General features: G+C 37.2%; 1 protein-coding gene across 4 annotated transcripts in view; it reads right to left on the bottom strand.

Annotated features, from left to right (window-relative positions):
• The window catches only part of ATG10 (autophagy related 10), a 230,474-nt gene that overhangs the window by 164,023 nt on the left and 46,669 nt on the right, over window positions 1-19,782 (bottom strand). For all 4 annotated transcript variants that reach the window (XR_014296608.1, XR_014296609.1, XR_014296610.1 and 1 more), the window contains exon 3: window positions 8,816-8,923. Coding sequence is in view for 1 of the 4 variants with exons in the window: in XM_082652615.1 (XP_082508741.1) it covers window positions 8,816-8,923 (108 nt within the window). In the remaining 3 variants the exon portion in view is untranslated. The remainder of the gene's footprint in view (window positions 1-8,815; window positions 8,924-19,782) is intronic.

The following is a 19,782-nucleotide window of genomic DNA, read 5'->3' as shown; positions in this document are numbered from 1 at the left end:
AAAGACTTATCAAGGGACTGGAAACTACTCAATGCTCAGCTCTGTTCATTTAAAATTAACATCAAGAAACACAAGACAGGAAGCCCCTTCTCAGACAAGGAAGAAAAAGGATTACCTAGAATCAGCATAGGAGGAGGATGCTGATTGTATAATTACATACCTCCTTCACAGCAGCTCCAGTCCATCAAGTAGACGGTATGGTTTATTTTTTACAGCACTAATTATGTAATTATCCATAACATTAAATCAGTTCCACCTGATTCAGTCTATCAGAGGTTTCCTGAAATATTCATTTGTTTATTATTTTTAAAAAAGAACGCTAAACTACCAATCATCTTACATGTAAAAGCTCCAGTGTGGAAGCTGGCAAACTTTTCTTCAAAAAGATCTTCTGTCAAATACGTCACTTTCGGTCCTTTGTGATAACTGGTGATCGAAATTTCATCTTAATATACCTTGGCACTTCTACAAGCAACAGATTTCAGACAATACTTGTATATTTCCTCTTATTTTATGTAAAGTTATTTTTCACCCTTAGGCACGTAAATACAAAAATAAACTTTAAGAAATATTACTGGCCACTTCATTTAATAAGTACCATTTAATAAACAGACAAAAAAATTGATAATGACAAAATATTTACTGTAACATTGCTGACTTTTAGTAAGTTAACAGTATTTCAGAGAGAAGGGAATTTTAGAAAATTCAAATCCAGAAAAATCAAGATACAGGCTACATTAGTTTCTGGCATTAATATGCCAGGCACTGGGCTAGATGCTAAGGACACAGCGGGGATCGAAGTGATCTAACCAGGTCAGTGCTTAGAGTCTAGGAGCAAGGTTGAAACCACTATTCCAGTCTGAAAATGTTTTGTTCTCTCCCTGTAAAAATAGTCCATCCACATTTTTAATAAAGCCTCCTTAATAGGAGCATTTCAGGTACTAGTGAAAGAAATATTGGGAGCTATATTGGTCCAATTATATAAGTAGCAATCTACATATATGAATGTCCTTAGTTCTAGGCAATAATTTTGTAGTAAAACAATATTCTATATAATAGTCCGTATCTGACACTTAAAAAAAATCCTGCCAAGTAGCTAATTTCATTCAAGCTAAAAAACAAACAAAAAAAAAACCCAATCTTTTAAACATCCAAAGATTGCAGTTTTCCATGATATTTCACATTCCCATTTCAACATTCAATTTCTTTAGACTTTTTAAGCCCTGCATAGAATATTATGCTGATGGGCATTTCTTTCACTCCAGGAAAAAAAAAAAAATATATATATATATATATATTTTTTTTTTGTTGTTGTTGTTGTTTGTTTGTTTGTTTTTTTGTGGTACGCGGGCTTCTCACTGCTGTGGCCTCTCCCATTGCGAAGCACAGGCTCCAGACGCGCAGGCTCAGCGGCCATGGCTCATGGGCCCAGCCGCTCCACGGCATGTGGGATCTTCCCAGACTGGGGCACGAACCCGTGTCCCCTGCATTGGCAGGCGGACTCTCAACCACTGAGCCACCAGGGAAGCCCCAGAAAATATTTTTTAAATTAACCTTTTCAACTTAACTAAGGAGGACTTCCCTGGCAGTCCAGTGGTTAAGATTCCATGCTTCCAGGACTTCCCTGGTGGTCCAGTGGTTGAGAATCTGTCTTGCAATGCAGGGGACCCCTGATCAGGGAACTAAAATCCCACATGCTGCGGAGCATGCGTTTTACTCTGTGGCATATATTTACACTCTAAATTAGACAAAATTAAAATTTACTTTGCCTTTGAACATTTTCATAATACCTCAAGAAAAACACAAAAATGGTATTGTGGGATTGGGGTCTGCTGTATTAATAGTTATTTACTTTAAAAATCCACTTATCTATCAGCATTAGATTCATTAAATCAATAAATAAATACTGACTGACTATTACAGGTACTTTTATTTGCATCTACACACATTAAATATAACAGACTTTCTAGTATGTTAGCATTACTTTAATAATTACATTTTCAAATACTAGTGGTAATCATGCTTATTACTCATCATTTACATTTATCAACATGTCTATACGCCAGTCTAAAAATAGCAGTTGCTTTACAGAGAAATTGTTAACACTGAGAACAGTAGCTTGTCATTTATCCATTATATATTAAAAAAAAACCCCACAATATTCTGACATATGAGTCTATTTCAGACATACAAAATATTACTCATCCTAGAAGCCACTTAGCAACATCCTTAGGGCAAATGTGTATATTTGAAGACCTGGTTACATCAGAAGATCATCAATCTCTGAATATGTTCTTTTGGCAATTGAGATCATCTCCTGTTACTGATTCTCAGCTTTACGCTTCAGGGAATTTATGATAGGTTGTTTTTTGTTCAGGGCTCCCTATAATATTCTACCTGCCCTGGACTAAGGCAAGTCCCAGTTAGTGGACTACAAGGCCCTAGGACAAAAATCCCTTTTTCCAGTAGCATACTATTACTATTTTTATGAATCTATCATTTTCATAGTTTTAAAAAATTTAATCTGAAGGTGTAACCTCAGGCTTTAAAGTAATGAAGATAGTAAATGAATAAATAAAATATTCTCAATACCCATCTCTGATACCTCATCAAAAGGAAGAAATGGAACTTCAGACAGAAGAATCCAAACTTCAATAATATAAAAAAATAACTGACCAACCTAAAATAAATATTTATGGGTATCTAAATTGAATGAATCAAAGGGCAAAAACTGGGCCATCTCTATTCTATGAAACTGATTCAGAATTTCATAAATGAAGAAGTTAGAGATAAAAATAAAATGCAAAGCAATGTCAGACAAAAGCTAGCTCTACAGGAAGGACTTTCAGGCGTTTCCCTCTTCTAAGCACTCATTAATAATTTTTACTACTCATTATTAACAATCAATATCCATGTTGAATATTCATCTCATTGTTTCCTTTTATTTAGAGTAGTTTAATGTTAAACATGATAAAAAAAAAAACTTACACCTTGTTTCTTCATTCTAGTCATTGTAGTCTTTATTGGCCAGTGAGTTAATTTAGAACCTTACAAAATACATTTTTTAAATTTACTTATTTATTTATTTTTGGCTGTGTTGGGTCTTTTTGCTACACGCGGGCTTTTCTCCAGTTGTGGCGAGTGTGGGCTACTCTTCATTGAGGTACACAGGCTTCTCATTGCGGTGGCTTCTCTTGTTGTGGAGCACGGGCTCTAGGCACGCGGGCTCAGTAGTTGTGGCTCACAGGCTCTAGAGCGCAGGCTCAGTAGCTGTGGTACACGGGCTTAGCTGCTCCGTGGCATGTGGGATCTTTCCGGAACAGGGCTCAAAACCGTGTCCCCTGCATTGGCAGGTGGGTTCTCAACCACTGTGCCACCAGGCAAGCCCACAAAATATTTTTAAAGTTTAGTAGTTATTTTGCAATAATATTCACATGAGTTTTAAAGGTTAATGACTAATTTTCCTCAAAAAATTGTCTAACATGAATATAGAGCCTTTGCTCCCACTTCCATTCTCAAACTATTGTTTTATTTATGTAAATAAGTCTTTGATAAGACTTTCCACAATAAGCTCATATTTGTTAAAGCATTTAACATGTTAAATCATGTTTTTCACTAGTGTTAAATGATATCTTAATTTCTCTAAGAAAAGTCTTCAGTTAAATCCAAAAAGTCCTAAGTTGATAAAGTGAAGTATTAGCACCAACATTCACTTATAGAAATTAGTGTTACGGACTTCCCTGGTGTCACAGTGATTAAGAATTCGCCTGCCAATGCAGGAGACACGGGTTTGAGCCGTGGTCGGGGAAGATCCCACATGCCGCGGAGCAACGAAGCCTGTGTGCAACAACTACTGAGCCTGCACTCTAGAGCCCACGAGCCACAACTACTGAGCCTGCATGCCACAACTACTGAAGCCCGTGTGCCTAGAGCCTGTACTCTGCAACAAGAGAAGCCATTGCAGTGAGAAGCCCGTGCACCACAACAGAGTAGTCCCTGCTCGCCACAACTAGAGAAAGCCCGTGTGCAGCAACGAAGACCCAACACAGCCATAAATAAATAAATAAAAATTTAAAAAAAAAGAAATTAGTGTTACGTATAATAAGATATTCAAGAACCAGTGTTGATTATGTTGGCTCCTGTTGAAAATATTCACTTACATTTATAAGATTTTAAATTGAAGCAATGAATTTCTCTTGGTCACTGGTAAAGAAAAGATCTTGTTCAAAAATTGCCACAGTCTTGTTATTTCACAAACTCAGAAATGTCACAAGCAAATCATATAAACTACTCTCAACAATAAATGTCTTATCTAATGATTAACCTATAAGAACTCCTGCTCCCCAAAACCAGAACTAAGTTACCCCAATATATTTAGTAGATTTCTGAATATCATCTCACTCTTTCAAGTATCATTTTAAATTATATTTTAAAAATTCAAAAAAGACATAGTTTATGATTTTCACAAATTACTTCACTTATATGTTCCATTATATTTCACTTTGATTTTTAAAATCCTGTTTATTAAAGGTTTAAACTCACAGGCATAAAAATCATGAATCCAGCTACCCTTCTACAGTCAAGACTGCCGGTTCTGGTTAGAACAAAGAAGTGAGTTGACTTTGCACTTCATACATGGCCAATTTTTTAAAAAATCTTTTTAAAGCAACTATTAGTAGAGGCATTCTTTCAAATAAATAGGAAAGGTGATATACAGATATGGATCAGGCTTTAAATTCTAAAGAGAATTCAGAGGTCCCCTGGCTCAGTCTTCTACACAATGCAGGACTCCTTTCTATAATATTAGAGGCTAGGTTATAAACTGGTGGCCTAAGGACCATTTGAACCCATACACATGGTTTATTTGGCCTGCACAGTTTGTTTGTTTTTCAATTAAACCCACCTGGAGCTGCATTTCTACTATCCCTTTGGATGAGCCATTCCCTCTCCACTTCTCCACAGCTCCCACCACTTCCCATCACCCCACTTCACTCATTCATCATCTGCCTGGTGCTTTAAGCATCTGAACATTTCCATCAGTGACTACTGTTATGGAGAAAGGGTTATCTACTCTGTGGCTGAACATCTCCATGAAAGGGAAGGGAACTCACAACTTTGCAAGTTGACCAATTTCACTATAGGCAACTCTAAACAGTAGAGAGACTTGTCTAGAATAATTTCCAGACACAAACTAATTCTATCCTCAGAAACAAAATGAGTCTACTCTGTCTTCCACAGGAAAGCCTTCTAGATATCTTAAGACAACTAACATTCCTAGGTCTTCAGAGCTCCCAAATAGTCCTCATAATAATATATTTTCAAGCCCACCCATGGCATGCTTCTTTGAATGGATAAACCCTACTTATGATTTATTTTCAGCTATTATTTATGGATTCATTCATTATGCATTCTAGCTATCAATGTTGCTCTTCACATGTAATAATGTAATATTTCCTTTAGATCAGTGATTTTTAAACTTTCTGGTCTCAATACTCCTTTATACTTTTAAAATTCATTGAGGATTCCAAGGAACTTTTGTTTGAGAGTTATATATATGGATATTTACTATATTAGAAATTAAAATTGAATTTTTAAAAAAATTTGTTAATTCACTTTAAAAATACATAGTAATATAACAGCAAATTTCTATGAAAAATAAATGTTTTCCAAAATAACATAAATGAGTAAGTAAAGCAGTATTGTTTTACATTTTGCAAATATTTTTAATGTCTGACTCAATTAAAAACAGCTGGATTCCTATAACTATTTCTGCATTCATTCTGTTGCAATATCACACATAGGTAGCCTCTGGAAAACTCGGGGAGAATGGAAGTAAATAATACTTTAATATTGTTACATAGTTTTGACCTTGTGGACCCCTTGAAAGGGGTCCCTCCAGGGGCCCCTCTTTCAGGGACCCTCCAGGGGTCCCCAGACAATATTTGGAATCCATTTATAAATGCTTTCATTAGTGTAGCTTAGGTTCCAGTTATTTTCTCTAGCATCCATGGCATTCTTTTCACTTATCTTGAGCTTATGGTCAACTAAAATCACTCGCTCTTTCTCAAACAAATTTCCGTCATGTCAATGCAGACCTTATACATAAATTTCCCTACAGCTGCCATTTTGTTGGCTTCAGATTACCCTTTGGTAGTAGACGCTGTTGGTGCCCTACCCAGGTCCCCTTAAGGCCGGTGTAATTGTTGGCTGATAACACACAGCAGCCCCCTTCTCTGAAGAATTTCTCAGTAATACTGGAGCCATCTTGCTTGGGAAGCTATGTCTATCTCTACGTCAGCCAGTGACTGACTGACAAACCAATAACTTACAGAGTACAAAAGGTCAGCCTCAAGGACACAAAGTAGGACTAATTCTGAGTATCCGTACTCCGGAGCTTCAAGGAGATCAGACTAAAGTTAGTCTCTAGTGAGACCATAATCTTCCTTAGCTTTTATCCCTTGTTCTGTTCTGCTTCTGGCACTCTTTTTCTCCTAAGAACACATCCCTAATAAGTCATTTTAACAGGAATCTCCATATCAGGCTCAACCTAAGACATTTTTTATCTCATCAAGATTATTGCAATATCAACTCTACCATACATCATATTAGCTAACCATCTCAGCTGTACACCATCTCAAATATGCTAAGAATTGTATTATAAAGTACTGCAGTGGTTTCTCAAAGTGTGGTGGTTCCTGTACCAGCAGCATCAGCATAACATGGGAACTTAGAATTGCAAATTCTCAGGCCCCAGTCCAAACCTACTGAATCACAAACTCCATCACAGAGATGTGCTGTAAGTAACTAATCCACCACTGTTGAACATTTTAGTTTCTATTTTTCCTATTATAAATAACGGTAAAATGAATATACTTGCATGTAAAACTTTGTGTACATTTCTGATTATTTTATAAGTATTTGTCTGCAATTTACTTTGATGTAAAAGTACTGCATCAAAAAAGAAGATGTATTGATACATGAATCAGGAATGGATATGTAATACAGCAAGCACAGCAAAATGTTAATGGTAGAATCCAGGTGATGAGTACATGGATGTTCATTGCAAAATTCTTTCAACTTTTTCATATGTGTTTGAAATTTGTTGGGAAATGTTGAAAATAAAAAATGTTGAAAAAATATATTTTATGAAGCTAAATTCCTAGAATTGGAATAGACTGTTCATAGTATGTGCACGTCTTCAAACTTTGTAAAGTTAAAACATCAACCAGAAAGTGTCAGTTCCCTCACACTGTCAACACCACTTTTTAGTGCTTTTCAAATGTCTGACAACTTGTTAGGCAAAAACTAGTAATTTATCTCTTAAATCATCATCTCCATGTGTATTTTTTAAAGCTAATATATAATGAACTGAAAAGCTTCCCAACATGCTTGGCTTCAGATAGGATGTTGGTTACTTGAACCAGGAAACAGTAATCAATATTTGAACACCTACTCGGGGGCACTTACCTTATTACCTACCCTCAGGAATAACTTGCAAGCTAAACTGTACAGGCGAGAGTTACTTCCAGGCCAGCATCATACACAGTCAGAGGGGGTTAGTGCTGGACTGTCCAAGGGAACTGATTTAACAGGTCCTAAGAAAGGACTCTTACTTCACAAAAAAGTCTCCTTTCCCATTTTACCAGGATACTCAGAATTCTAAGCATTAGAGTTCTTTCTTTATGTTAAAGCAATTAGATTCCCACTGATTCAATTTTCTTTTTTTTTCTTTTGCGGTACGCAGGCCTCTCACTGTTGTGGCCTCTCCCGTTGCGGAGCACAGGCTCCGGACGCACAGGCTCAGCGGCCATGACTCACGGGCCCAGCCGCTCCGCGGCATGTGGGATCCTCCCCGACAGGGGCACGAACCCGTGTCCCCTGCATCGGCAGGCGGACTCTCAACCACTGCGCCACCAGGGAAGCCCCTCAATTTTAAAATTCAAGTATTTTACTTCAATATGGGTTCCACGTAATTATGGTGCATCCATAGGATGGAATGCAATGGAGATATTAAAAAAGAACTATGGATATCTACATCTACTGACATGAAAAGATATCCATGCTATGCTTGTTCATTGCAGAACACAAGTATGTATGTGTGTGTATGACAGAAATATGTATAAGGATACTTACTAAAATATTAATAGTGGTTACCTCCAGTTGAAGGACATATGGGAGTTTTTTTACTCTTTTAATATATTTCTCTACTGTTTATTTTTACAATAGATATATAAAAAATTTTATTAACAATATAAAGTACAATAAGGCTATTTGCATTTTGATAAAAAGAAAATTGAAAATATCCCAGAAAACCATTAAGCCGTTATTAGCACCTTATTAAATTTTAATTTAGCAAGATTTTCAAGTCAAGGTTAAAGTTGCCTAAGGAATGAGACCCGGATCCAGCATATTTTAAAGGACATAGGAGAAAAATTAAAGGCAGACTAGGTAAAGAGATCTCCATCCATGTATTAAGCAGCTGAGGTATAGGCCTGTATTATCCTGGTGGGATTTTACTGGGAAAAAATCAACAGGCAACAGAAGGCATCTGTGGTCTTTAGATGCAAGAGAAACCAAAAGGGTGAAGGCTTACTACAATCTGTATAGACCCGGAGTGAATCTTAACTTTACCACAGTTCCTGCTCTCAATATTATCGAAAATAACCTCCTACAAATGATGTTCACTTCTCCCCCTACAGCAGGTCCAGGATCTGATGGCAGTTAATTTTTAAAATGTATTATTTATCAGATTTAAATTTTTACTTTATACTTTACAAAGACTGAAAAGGAAAACATGACATGTTAAATCACTCACCTCCATGGGAAGACATGTTTGTACACGGGCAGATGTTCCTCGATGTGACACTGCAGTCCCATTTTTAATTTGAAACTGTGTTTTGCACATGTAGCCATCAGAACAGTCCTGTGTTCCATCACCAAACAATACATAAGAAAATGCCAATTATTGTAAGAACTCATCATTCTAAGATCTACAGCATCTCGTAAGTTCCAAACCGAGCAATGAAAAACTAAGTATATTAAATGAGATAATACGGATAAAGAAATTCATCCAATATCCCTGTACATAGTAGGTAATCAATAAATAGAAAATTTAATCCCCTACTTTTCATACCTATTAATGATGTTTCCTCTTCTCTTAGATTAAATCCCTTTTATTCCCCAAGCATTTCAAAGCATAGAATTCATAGAACACAATGGGTTGGCAGCTGTTTAAAAATATCTAAACTTATAGAAATATCTTGTCACATAATTAATACTGATGTTCATGGCATATACAGAAATAGAAATTTTAGGAGGACATGCATCTTGAAGCTAGAAGGGACCCTCTATTTCAATTTCTTGTTCAAGGGAAGATCTCTATTAAAAGGTCCCAGAGAGGTAATCGTTCAGCACCTTCCTAAGCACTTCCAGGAGCCTGCACTTCACTCCCTTACATGACTACCACCTCCATTTTGGCATATGACACATTGTTCATTGAGAAAGTTTAGTTCTACATTGCACTAAAATATTTCCCTTTAACCTTAATTCACTGGTTCTAGTTCTGCCCTCTAGAGTCTAAACTCTTTTCCACAGAGCCATTATTCAAAGAGTTGAAGACAATTACCACCATTTTCAAATGTTTGTTGTAAGATATGATTTCGAAGCCCTTCACCAGTTGCATTTCTCTTCTGTTTTTTATACTTGCTGTTAAATACACTAATGGATGATGTTCATCTAATTGTGGTAAGTTTCATTTTTTTTAAGGCAAAACTTGTTTGAACTTAATGAAGTTGTGTAAAAATGTAATAACTTGTCATGCACAAACATACTCACATATCAATGAATATTATTAATTCTCCACCAAAATGTCACACTAACATTCATATTTTAACAGAATTAAAATAATTATAATTAAGAAAAACATGGTTACTTAATTTGACGTAGTAAAAAAAAAAAAAAATACAAAATAGCATCCAAACTAAAAAATTCATAATTTACTTAAATACTTTTACTAAGATTAAAATACCCAGTTTTTAACTATAAAATAAGACAATTTTAGAGTGTTTGTGAGCTATTTAATATTGAGTATTTTTTAAAATTTGTGTCATGACAACTATGTAAGAGCATTTGATATTAGGTAACTATCCTGGGTTGAATTGTATCCTCCCAAATTTCATGTCCACCGGGAACTTTGTTGGTGACCTTATTTGGAAATAGGGTCTGTGCAGATGTAATCAAGTTAATATGAGATCATACTGGAATAGACTAGACCCTAAATCCAATATGACTAGTGTAGTTATAAGAAGAGGGACATTTGGCTACTACAAGCCAAAGAATGCCAAGGATTGCCATCAACTACCCAGAAGCGAGAAAAGGCACAGGAAGATTCTTCTCTAGAGACTTTGGAGGGAGCATGGCCCTGCTGACACCCTGATTTCCAACTTCCAACTTCCAGAATTGTGAGAGAATAAACTTCTGTGTTTTAAGCCACGCAGTTTGTGGTACATTGTTATGGCAGCCCTAGGAAACTAATACAGAAACTATATTTTCTGAGAAATCTGGTGGCATCTTTTTAATACCTCCCAGTTAGTTAGGCTGTCATCCCGCCAGGACTCACACAGGGGCCGCCCTGCTGTCTGGTCATGATCAACACTAGTTCTGATTGACTGCAGCCAACTCATTCAGACTGGTTGATGCCACTACCATAGGTTGTTAAATATTTTGAATATCCTTCCTGCCTGTAAAGTAAGCTATTAGGCATCGAATACTATCATCTTCTATTATTTCACTAAAGTTCTACATTTTGTAGATGGAATTATTGTTTTAAATTCTAGTGAAAGCTATTCTCGTTTCTACTAGATTTGAACCAGAAAGATAAAACCCTGGCAGTGTTGGCAGCCATCATGTGATTAAATGGAGCCTGAGAATAAAGCCAATGTAGAGGAAAGCAAGGCCATAATATGCAGAGACCAGATCCTGATTACACTATTTATACCAATCATACCTGAAGCTAGCTCTACCCTCAAATTTTTCAATTACATGGACCCCAAAAGTCCCTTCTTTGCTTCACCCAACTTAAGTTGGATTTTCTGTCACTTGTAACCAAAATAATCTTTTTATAAAGTGACCTATATTGCATTTAGTAGTTTAAAATGAGACTTTCTACTGTATTATATTATCACTCTCATTATGATAATCAATACCTGATTATATAAAAGATTTACCAAATACAATAAAACCATAATAGTATGTGTTTCTGAGAAAAAGTACTCACAGTCTGCAATTTAAAAAAAACCTAGCGACTTTGTAGCCAGCAACTTTGCTAAGTTTGTTTATAGACTATTTTTGATTTTATAATTATAATATTTGTATCATCCATTAATAAAGATGTTTTCAGGGCTTCCCTGGTGGCGCAGTTGAGAGTCCGCCTGCCGATGCAGGGGACGTGGGTTCGTGCCCCAGTCCGGGAAGATCCCACATACCGCGGAGCGGCTGGGCCCGTGAGCCATGGCCACTGAGCCTGCGCGTCCGCAGCCTGTGCTCCGCAACGGGAGAGGCCACAGCAGTGAGAGGCCCGCGTACGGCAAAAAAAAAAAAAAAAAAAAAAAAAAAAAAAAGATGGTTTCACTTCTTTTCCAAAAAAAAATTTAAAAAAATAAAAATAATCTAGCAACAGAGAAAAAAAATCATAGGATATTCAGAGAAAAGTCAGAGCTAAACTGTGTGTACTGAGTATAATTCATCAAATGAGGATAAATGTTCTATTTCATATTTTCTATACCTGAGTGCTGGTCATACAACCTCTTCCTAAGGGAAGCTACAATTTAGTAAAACTCTAATTACAATGCAAAATACACCTCCTTTGACATCAAAGAGGTGAGTCAGAAATTCCTGTATACCTATGTTATAAAATCTAAATAAATTATCTGGTATCTTTTAAGATAGAGACATTATTTTCAGTATTATTTATAATTTAAGCAATTTAAATCTCTGTTTTAGGCAATTTCTGATACTATTTATTAGTGTCTATAGGGAGGTGCAAAAGAGTTTTTGACTCAGCCTATATTTGGTCATGGTGATTTTCTTTTCAGTATCAATCTCTTAATAGTCAAGATTAGCCTTGAAAAATTAAATATAGAAAAAGGAGAGTTTTATAGCATTTCAAACATTTACTTCCACATAAGTAGGCCTTTCTCCCACATCATTTTAATTTAAGGCAGAAAAAGTTTTATTCTTCGCTGTTGAAGGATGCTTTTTTAGAGACAACAAACATAAAGGTATGAAAACTGCCCTCTGAACTGGCACTACAGTAAATCAAGGCCAGTAAACAAAGTTGAACTCAAACCTCCCCCTGAAAATTCCAGTGGACATTCTGCTCTAGCTTCCCTGCATTCTTTTTCTACTTACAATTTAACATTAACCTCCTTTAATTTTTTAACATTGATTAGTTTTACTTCCTCCAGTTGATCCTAAGATCAGGGCCTAGTCCCCATCCCTAGAGAAAGAAAGGCTGCAAAGGGAAGCCAGGGTCCTTACTCTAGAATCTAGACTGTCCTCCACATAAAAACCTCATCCCCACAGAGTCTGAAAACACCCCGGACCTGCATGGGAGGAGGTGGAACAAAAGGAACCTTACAGCTTACCCAGTTCAACCCTCCTGTTTTAGCGATAAGAAGGTGAAGGACTGAAGCACTTTTAAGCTGTCTTACAGCTAATTAGTGGCAGAGCTAGAAGTAGAAGGCAAGCCTCTTGGCCTGTGTTCTTTCTACTACACTAAGCAAGTTCTGCCAGAGAGCAGGATCATGGTAGAAAGATCTTTACTTATGCTCGCGGACTGGTATACGCCAGGCTCTGCACATGGAATAACAAGCTCAAGCCACTCAAAGTGCGGTCTGGGGACCAGCAGCCTCAGGGTCACCTGGGAGCTTGTTGGACATGCAGAATCCCAAGTCCCACTTCAGAGCTTCTGAATTGGAATCTGTATTTAACAGGATCCCAGGTGATTTGTGTGCACATTTGGAAGCACTGAGGCAGGGAGCACTGCAATCCCTGCGGGACAGCAAACTGACTGCATTAAACAGTGGTTCTCAGCCCTAGCTGCACATCTGAATCATCTGAGGAGTTTTCAAAATGCTGTTGCTGGGGTCCACCCTCAGACTGGTGAAGTAAGAATCTTCCCAGTAGCCTCTAATGAAAAGCCAGGGTAGAGAACCACTGCACTAAATTCACTGGAGTCCCCTTCTGAACTCTGAGAACAGAGCCAACCACAGACTCTGCAGCTGCCTCTGCAGAAAAGGCCACAAACAGCTCCCAACTTTCAGGAATTCCAGGGCTCACTCGGAGCACTCCACATACTAAACTTGCCTCTGTGGATGCTCATCTTGGAGCTTCGACTGTGCTGAGACTGCTTTTTATATGGTCTTCACTACCACCTCAAACCCTACTCTCTGGCAACTTGCCCAGCCTTGACCTGGTCATCTGTAACAGCCAGTAATCTCATAACTTAAAACCTTCCCATGTCCAACTACACTTCTGCCATCAGGACTCCCTGCTGCCCACTGCCACGAAGCAGGTTGCTCCACAATGTCACTGTAGAAGAGAAACTAATAGGAAATGCAGGTGCTGTATGTAACCCAGACACCACTAATAAAAAGAGAACACATCCTCACAGTCAAAACTCCTCAGGTCATCTAGATGGAATGCCCTTCACCTTATGCCAAAACAAGGAATAAAGATTTAAATGAGGAAAACAATACCATAAATGTGTTCACAATGAAAACACTGGAAGATTATAAACTCCTTTATCTATCTATCTATCTATTTATTTATTTATTTTGTGGTACGCGGTCCTCTTACTGCTGTGGCCTCTCCCGTTGCGGAGCACAGACTCCGGACGCACAAGCTCAGCGGCCATGGCTCATGGGCGCAGCCGCTCCGCGGCATGTGGGATCTTCCCGGACCGGGGCACGAACCCGCGTCCCCTGCATCGGCAGGCGGACTCTCAACCACTGCGCCACCAGGGAAGCCCTATCTATTTATTTTTATTTTTTTATTTTTTATTTTTGGCTGTGAGGCTTGCAGCATCTTATTTCCCCGACCAGGGATCAAACCCGTGCCCCCTGCAGTGGAAGCACAGTCTTAACCACTGGACTATCAAGGAATTCCCTAAAAGTTTTTAAAGGATATTTAAAAAGTAAATAAAAATCTTGAAGTCATGTAAAATAATGATAAATTCTACTGCATGGAAAAAATTCTAAACACCATAAAGTCAAAAGGCAAATATTAAAATGTGAAAAAAAGATCTGTAGCTCAAATCATAGAAAAGGACTAATTTTTTCAATATATAAATAGCTTTAATTTCCTCAGCATATTAATAGTTCTCACAAACCAATAAGAGGAACAGCCCAATAGAAAAATAAGCAAATGATATAAATAGACAGTTCACTAAACAGGAAGTATACATGGATTTTAATCATATAAAAATATGTTCAGTGTTACCCATAAGAAAAATGCAAATTAAAACTATGTGATACCATTTTTTACCTATCAGATTGGCAAAGATCAGAAAGCCAAAGTGAAATACACTCTGTAGACAAAGATGTGGATAAAACAGGCAGGCGCTCTCATACATTGCCAAGGGCAGGGTAGTTTAAATTAGTATAACCTCCCTGTAGAGCAAGTTGACAATAACTATCTAAACTTAAAATGCACATACCTTCCATCCAGAAATGCTACTTCCAGGAATTTATCGTACAGATACAATTGCATATGTAGAAAGTAAAATTCATGCAATGATATGTATTAAAGTATTGTTTTAATAGCACAGTATTGGAAATAACCTAAATGCCCATAGGTGAGGATTGGTTAAATAAATTATAGTATATCCAAATAATAGAATGCTATGCAGTCATAAAAAAGTGACTATAAGTATTCATATGGAATAATAACCAAAATAGATCATTAAGTTAAAAATATGCAGAACAGCATGTATATATGTATATTATCCTACCATTTGTTTAAATATAAACGCATATGCTTGTGTACATTGAAGATATCTGAAAGGACACCCAAGACATTGGTATGAGTAATGACCTCTGAGGTTTGGGTAAGGAGGGTGGGAAGGTTAGGAAGGAAACTTACTTTTTTAGTGTACAAACCCTTTTGTGCCTATATACAAAAAACACTTCATGTTAAACAAATACTTCATTGATTGCCTTTTGAACATATGCCTCCAGGCCAGCGCAATGCTGCAATGGATTCCAACGTGAACTTTTCAGGAGAAAATGTTCTGGAGGCCTTATAGAACCCTAGAGAGACAACCAAGTTTTCTAGTGTAGTACTGACTGCATACTAAGGATTTCCTAACAGAACATGTTTAGGTCTGCTTTCCTACAAGCTGTCAAAAGCTATGCCACTCAGACAGTTATGTTATGCCTGCTGGAATCGAGCTACCCAAATAACTATGGGGCTCTTGTAGCTGAATTTTAATAAGCTTTTAACAATCTACTCTAGAAAAACACTGCTGTCTAAAAAATTAGGTGGTTATCTAAGAGCCTCAGCCCTGCTTTGGAATAAAGGATTGCATATAGGATGTAAACTCAAGTTAACTGCCCATAATGATCAGCTGCAGGAAGGGCTTGTCAAGGCCACTGGGGAGGAATTAAGACAAGAGGAAGTTTCTACGTCACTGCTGGCACTGAACAAACAACAGGACCTTCAAGGCCAATGGAACCCTGAGGAACAGGCCAAACCTAAGCCACAGATCTCAAGTGGTTATTCTTTCCTCTGTAAGAGATCAAACCAATACTACCAGTAACTGCCCAGAGCTAATTAATCTTGGGGTCAAAAAAAAAAAAGAAAAACTGCTGCTGAAAAGCAAAGCTTACACTGGGTAAGTCAGACACTAAACTAATATCTGTTCATTTTTTTAAAGCCTGAAAGTTAGATGGTGTATGAAGGTAACTGTTAAGGATTTAGAGATCCTCCAGAACACAATTTTGAATATATTAAAACGTCTCCTCGTGCCCCAACCCCCACCCAATCTCACTAACCGATACTGCTACACCTTCCCAATATGTTTGTGGATGTTGACCATGGCTGACTCTGATGCCTCTGAGTCAGTATCAAGAGTGACCAGATCCAGTCAAAGTGATTCATGGGTAACTGCCAGCCTTTGACTCAGGCAAAAATTCAAAAGAGCAAAAACTCAAGAAACCAAAAACCCAAAAGTAAAAGTAGGTATATAACATATTTCACCTTTGAAAAAGACCTTGGTCTTCTCCTTGGTCTTGTAGTATTTTGGAGTTTATTAAACATGACACAGCCATTTATTGAATAGTCCACCAATACCTTCTCCATACTTTCTGGGGGAGAGGGTTGGAGATACACCTCAGATAATAATAAATTCCAGCTGAGGGAGCAGCAGCTGTCCTTCTGGGAAAGAATTAAATCTTCTTCTGGATGTGTGGTCGCATCCAACAGAGGCCCATACCCCTTTGCTTCACCATTTGCACAACATAACCCGTTATGATTATTGCCTTTATCTGTGTGACCTAAGGTGTGAATGACTACTGAACACATTGGTTCACTACCTGGGAATTAAACCACAAAACATGGTGACCATTGGTCCTTAATTGGAGGTTCTCTGGCTCTGCCCAGTTTAAAAGAGCTTTTTCTTAGCATGGTCATGGTATGAAACTAAAAGAGAATCTGTGGGATTTTAACTTGAAATATTCTCTCTAAGGCAGCCATGTGTCAGAGGGTTATACGGCCTTCTCTTACAATACTTAGTTCAGCAGTTACTCTTGTTTACATTAGCATACTCATTACAGACTCTTATTAGGTTTAAAGTTCTAATCAACCTATAAACAAAGCACAGAGGACTAATTATAGTTACTGAACAGAATCTAAATATTATAAATCTTGATGATGTAAAAATAGTAATATAATTAATTTAAAAATCAGAAGGAGGAACAGAAAGGAATGTGGGATATAGTATAAGTACTCTAAATTCCTCATCTATCACAGCAGGAATCAATAGTTACTATTCAAAAATGAAAAATCAGGAATTAAAAGTATTGATATATTGTTAAAGGTTACAGGGATCACTGTGAGCATAACTGAGTTATTCGTCACCAATAGGGGTTCCTTTAAACAAATTTAAATCATCCATATGATGGAATACTATGTAGCTATCAGTAATAATGAGATAGTTCTATATATGCTCACAAAGAAAGATGTCCATTATGTACTGTTAGGTGGAAAAAGTAAGTTACAAAACAATGATCCCACTTTCGTAAATACGTTATAAACGTACGTATATTTACATGTGCATAGAAAATAAACTACAAAATTGAGTCAGAGGAGAGGGAAGGAAATATTTTCATCTGTATTTTATATATCTATATATTATTAGAATTTTTACAATGATCATGTATTGTTTTACCTTGTAAAAGTTATTTAATTAAATATAAAAATCCAATCCATGAAAGAAAAATGTAATACTGTGCTTTCCTTCCACTCTCTGCAATCAATAATACTCTAAGAACCATAAAATGTTCTTGCATACAATATTAACTTTTATTTTCTCTCCTTTTTAAACTTACCCTCTAGTTGCTAAACCAAAATAAGGCCAATACTTCTTTCCTAGGTCACTACCTAATTATGGTATACCTTCACTTTGCTTCTCAAGTGGACATTGTATTATACCACTTAGGGCCTTCAATTTTCAATTCCATTCAATAAAGACATATTGAAAACCCCAGCACTGTGCTCATTTTAGTTAGTTTTCCTACAATAGTCCAACTCCCTTTCCCTGACAGGACTCTTAGACCTACCCTACCAAGTCCCTCTGCTTTTTACCTCTAACCCCTTCTGACTTCCTAGATGAGCAGTAGAACGCACTGCTCTCCCCTTCCCCAAAGGCAGGTCAAAGCACAGCAAGCACCTGCTGTATAAAAAAATAAATAAAATAAAATTCAAAAATTAGAAAAAAAAAAAGCACAGCAAGTGCAGTGACCCCAGGGAATGAAGAGCAGAAGAAAATCAGCCACTTGTTAGCCCAGAAAAGGAGGTTACTGGACCAATTTGATGACCTTATTGGGGAGAGGGGGCAGGGATGAGCACACACGCATACCTGTTGATGTGTACTTGCACAGCCTGCTTATTTCATGCAAATTTTTAAAAAGTGGTTATAGTTTAAATAATGCTAAATCCCTCTCTTTCTTGGAGCCAAAGCATCAAAAGTTAGTTTAGATCACATTGGTTCCATTTTCTTTATTAACACTTTCAACAGATATCTCTACAATGTTGTTTCACTATTAAGCATTTTTGTGGAATTTCATTCTCTTTTCCCTCTTTCACATTTTAATAATTTTTTTTCAGGTTTTCCAAACTGCCCATTTTGATTTTTCAACTTTCAGTTCATAAATGTGGGACCTCCATGTGTACCCTCATACTTTTTATTATATTGAACAATTTGGTTCTGCTTCCAAGAGCATTCCTACTTATTTGTGCCCAAGGATTGGCCAACAAATGCTATAACTGATTGGAGAGGAGATGGGGGCCTGCTATAGAAAAAAATTTTTCTCTCTCTTTGTTTCTACTTTCAATTTAAGTTTGTAGAGATTTTACCATATTTTGTTTGCTCTAGATGAAATGTTCTCAAAGGTTTATCACTGCTTTTCTAATATCATAGATAAAATAAGAAAACAAAGATGACCCAAGTTCTAGCTTCTCCATCTTGATTTCTAAATTTAAAGTTACTCCAAATCTTATTCCTCTAATAAATAATATTTTTATAAAATTACCTGTTATAAGGGAATTATTCAAGGAAATTAAGAGTATTAAAGTAATTTTGTACTTAATAAAATAAATTGAAAGAAATTCTATAGACAGTAGCAAATTATCAGGGTAGCAAACTGTCACTTTCATTTCAAAGCACTGTCCTTGCAAAGCCATACAAATAATTTATTAAGTTTCCTATTTTTTCATGAAATGAAGGATGCCTGATCTTAAGCAGTTTTACTGAGAAAAGGATCCTGCTGTGTGGGTGGGAAGAAGGAAAGGAAGGTGAGAAAGGCCTTCCTGGCATGGGTGCATACAAAATACCACAAAATGGCTGGCTTAAAACAAAAAGGATTACTCTCACAGGTCTAGATCTGGAAGCTAGAAGTCTGAAATCAAGGTATCGACAGGGCCATGCTCTCTCTTCAGGCTCTAAGGGAGAATCTTTCCTTGTCTCCTTCTAGGTACTGGTTGTTGCCTACTTATAGACACATCATTCCCATTTCTGCCTCTGTATTCATATGCCTTCTTTCCTGTGTGTCTGTATCTCTGTGTCCAGATTTCCCTCTTCTTAGAAGGACATCAGTCAGATTGCATTGAGGACACACGCTAATCCAGTATGGCCTCGTCTTAACTTGATTACATCTGCAAAGACCCTATTTTCAAATAAAGTCACATTCACAGGTTCTGGGTGGACATGAATTTGGGGGGACACTATTCAGCCCAGTACAGGTGAAGAGGCAGGAAGAGGTGGGAGAAAGGCAGTCCCACAGCTCCTGCACCTAACACAGGGGTAGTTGCCCAGAACAGCTGAGGGAGGCCAGTGTTTCAGAAGCTGTTTCAACCTGAAGATACTAGGCCAGATTCTCACGGCTGTTGCGGGAAAACAAAAGGGCTTTGACCAATAACGGGGATGAAAGTACTGACAGCTTTTACAGAAGGCTGCACAGTAGTACACTCACTGTTTTTATGCATGGGACCTGGATAATGTGAGAT

This window comes from Grampus griseus, assembly GCF_964374135.1.
Source record: "Grampus griseus genome assembly, chromosome: 3".
NCBI lineage: Eukaryota > Metazoa > Chordata > Mammalia > Artiodactyla > Delphinidae > Grampus > Grampus griseus.
This window is presented reverse-complemented; position numbering and strand designations above follow the sequence as displayed.